Source organism: Echinococcus granulosus, assembly GCF_000524195.1.
Source record: "Echinococcus granulosus chromosome Unknown EG_S00171, whole genome shotgun sequence".
Classification (NCBI taxonomy): domain Eukaryota; kingdom Metazoa; phylum Platyhelminthes; class Cestoda; order Cyclophyllidea; family Taeniidae; genus Echinococcus; species Echinococcus granulosus.
The window spans coordinates 534-2,326 of record NW_020170551.1 but is presented as its reverse complement, the minus strand read 5'-3'; the positions used below and the strand labels follow the sequence as shown (position 1 = coordinate 2,326).

General features: G+C 41.7%; 1 protein-coding gene across 1 annotated transcript in view; it reads right to left on the bottom strand. All coding sequences in view use genetic code 11, as the record gives it.

The window, feature by feature from the left end:
- EGR_09844 (Estradiol 17 beta-dehydrogenase) overlaps nucleotides 1–788 on the bottom strand; it is a gene marked incomplete at both ends in the record, with an annotated part of 1,141 nt that extends 353 nt beyond the window's left edge. Inside the window, 4 exon segments of the mRNA XM_024499093.1 lie at nucleotides 22–245; nucleotides 282–479; nucleotides 519–686; nucleotides 702–788. Of these exon segments, the coding sequence (XP_024346475.1) occupies nucleotides 22–245; nucleotides 282–479; nucleotides 519–686; nucleotides 702–788 (677 nt within the window).
- Between the last annotated feature and the right edge of the window lie 1,005 nt (nucleotides 789–1,793).

The window sequence follows — 1,793 nt, the reverse complement described above, 5'->3', positions numbered from 1 at the left end:
TGTAGATATGCACAGACATACTGTATGAAACCGGGAGAACCGATGGGTGCATAGCCCTCAATCAAAATGTTCTTGGAGCGACAAAACTCAATCAACTTCGTGTTAAGACAATGGAGATTGACTTCGATTTGATTCACAGCTGGCGGTATTGTGCAGGATGCCAGAATGCGTTCAACCTGTTTTCTGTTAAAATTAGACACTCCAATCGATTTGACTAGCCCAGCCGTAATTAATTCCTCCATGGCCTAAAAGGGAGACCCTTGTATTCTCTTCCAATCTACCTTCCATGTATCCTCAAGCTTATGATATTCAAATGTGAGTGAGTTGGGACCATTGACGTCGAAGCCAGCACCTCCCTTCATTTGGAAGGACACAGGAAAGTGTATCAAGTAAAGGTCAAGATACTGGAGGTTGAAGTTTTGCACCGACAGTTCGCACGTTTTGCGGACATCTTCGGGTGCGTGTTTGTCACACCAAAGCTACTTCCAGAATGGCAAATTTCAGTAGTGTTGGAGTACCTTCGAAGCCAGAAAGATGTCTTCACGCTTGAGGTTGTGCCTTTCCATGGATGCTGCTATTGCAGCACCGACTTCCTTTTCATTTTTATAGAACATGGCGCTGTCGATGTGGCGAAAGCCAGTGCTGATGGCCACTTGGACTGCTTTGGATACGACTGTTTTGACAGCCTACAATCGACATACATTAGAAGAAAGTGTCATTACGTCGAAGGTTCCAAAACCGAGTTGTGGAATTTTATGGCAGCTGTTGAGGAGTAGACTTCGACTCATTCTTATCCAATTAGAAACGACAAATGACAAGCCACCCGATATTCGTGTTTATGTAAGCGTATAGGCCATCCCTTATACATCGTTTCTTCATATAAACAAGAGCAGCTGCAATTTAGTTGGTGCATTGAAAAGCTGTTAAGCACTTTGGTGCTCTTAAAATTTAACACTTGGAATTTTGGCTTCGCTTATAAAGCAATGTGCTAGTCTTGATGCATGAAAATTGGTACCATTTGGAACCAGTTGACTAAAGAAATCCCACTAATAATACACAGGCGCAAGTTGCAAACATAGTACAGCCAACAAAAGATTTTGCCGTTGTTATCTCTCTAAAAGCGGACATGGTTTATATTTCTACGTGATTGTCTATCCAATGCTATACAAACTTTAATGATGAAGGCCTATTACAGCTTACCTTCTCAAAAACACTTGCTAAAAATAGAACTTTGCAATTAAACAACCGAATTGCATGGCTCTATGGCTAATGTAGGACAAACCAGGTGCCTTTTACACGCAGTAAGTCTTTCCTGATCAAACGGCAGACAATGAAGTGGTCTATCCCATTTTCTTCTGAGCAAAGTCCCGAGTTCCCGATCGATTCCGAGAGAACTTGTTAGGTACTTAATAACAAAAGCAACAAACACCTTTTAGGCACAACTTAAACTACGCAATGCGCATTTAGGGAAAGACAGTGACACTTGAAACTCGTTTTATACATAATCATTACACACGTTCACCGCAAGTTGAACAACCTTGGAGACAGCATAAGCTCGAGCATGCATGGTGCTTAGAGGTGCCTATAATCAAGGCTTTTAATCAGTTTATGTTGGGATGAAGTAGCTTAGACTCGAAATGCCTAGTTAAACGCATATTCGACAATCCTCTCCCGATAAGCCATAAAGGCAACAAGAAAGGTGTCGAATCCTTGTCACTGGTTGCTTGTATTTACAAAAGTGAATGCCTGATAATAGTATTTCACTGCCTTGTAATTGCACCACTCCTTGCGGT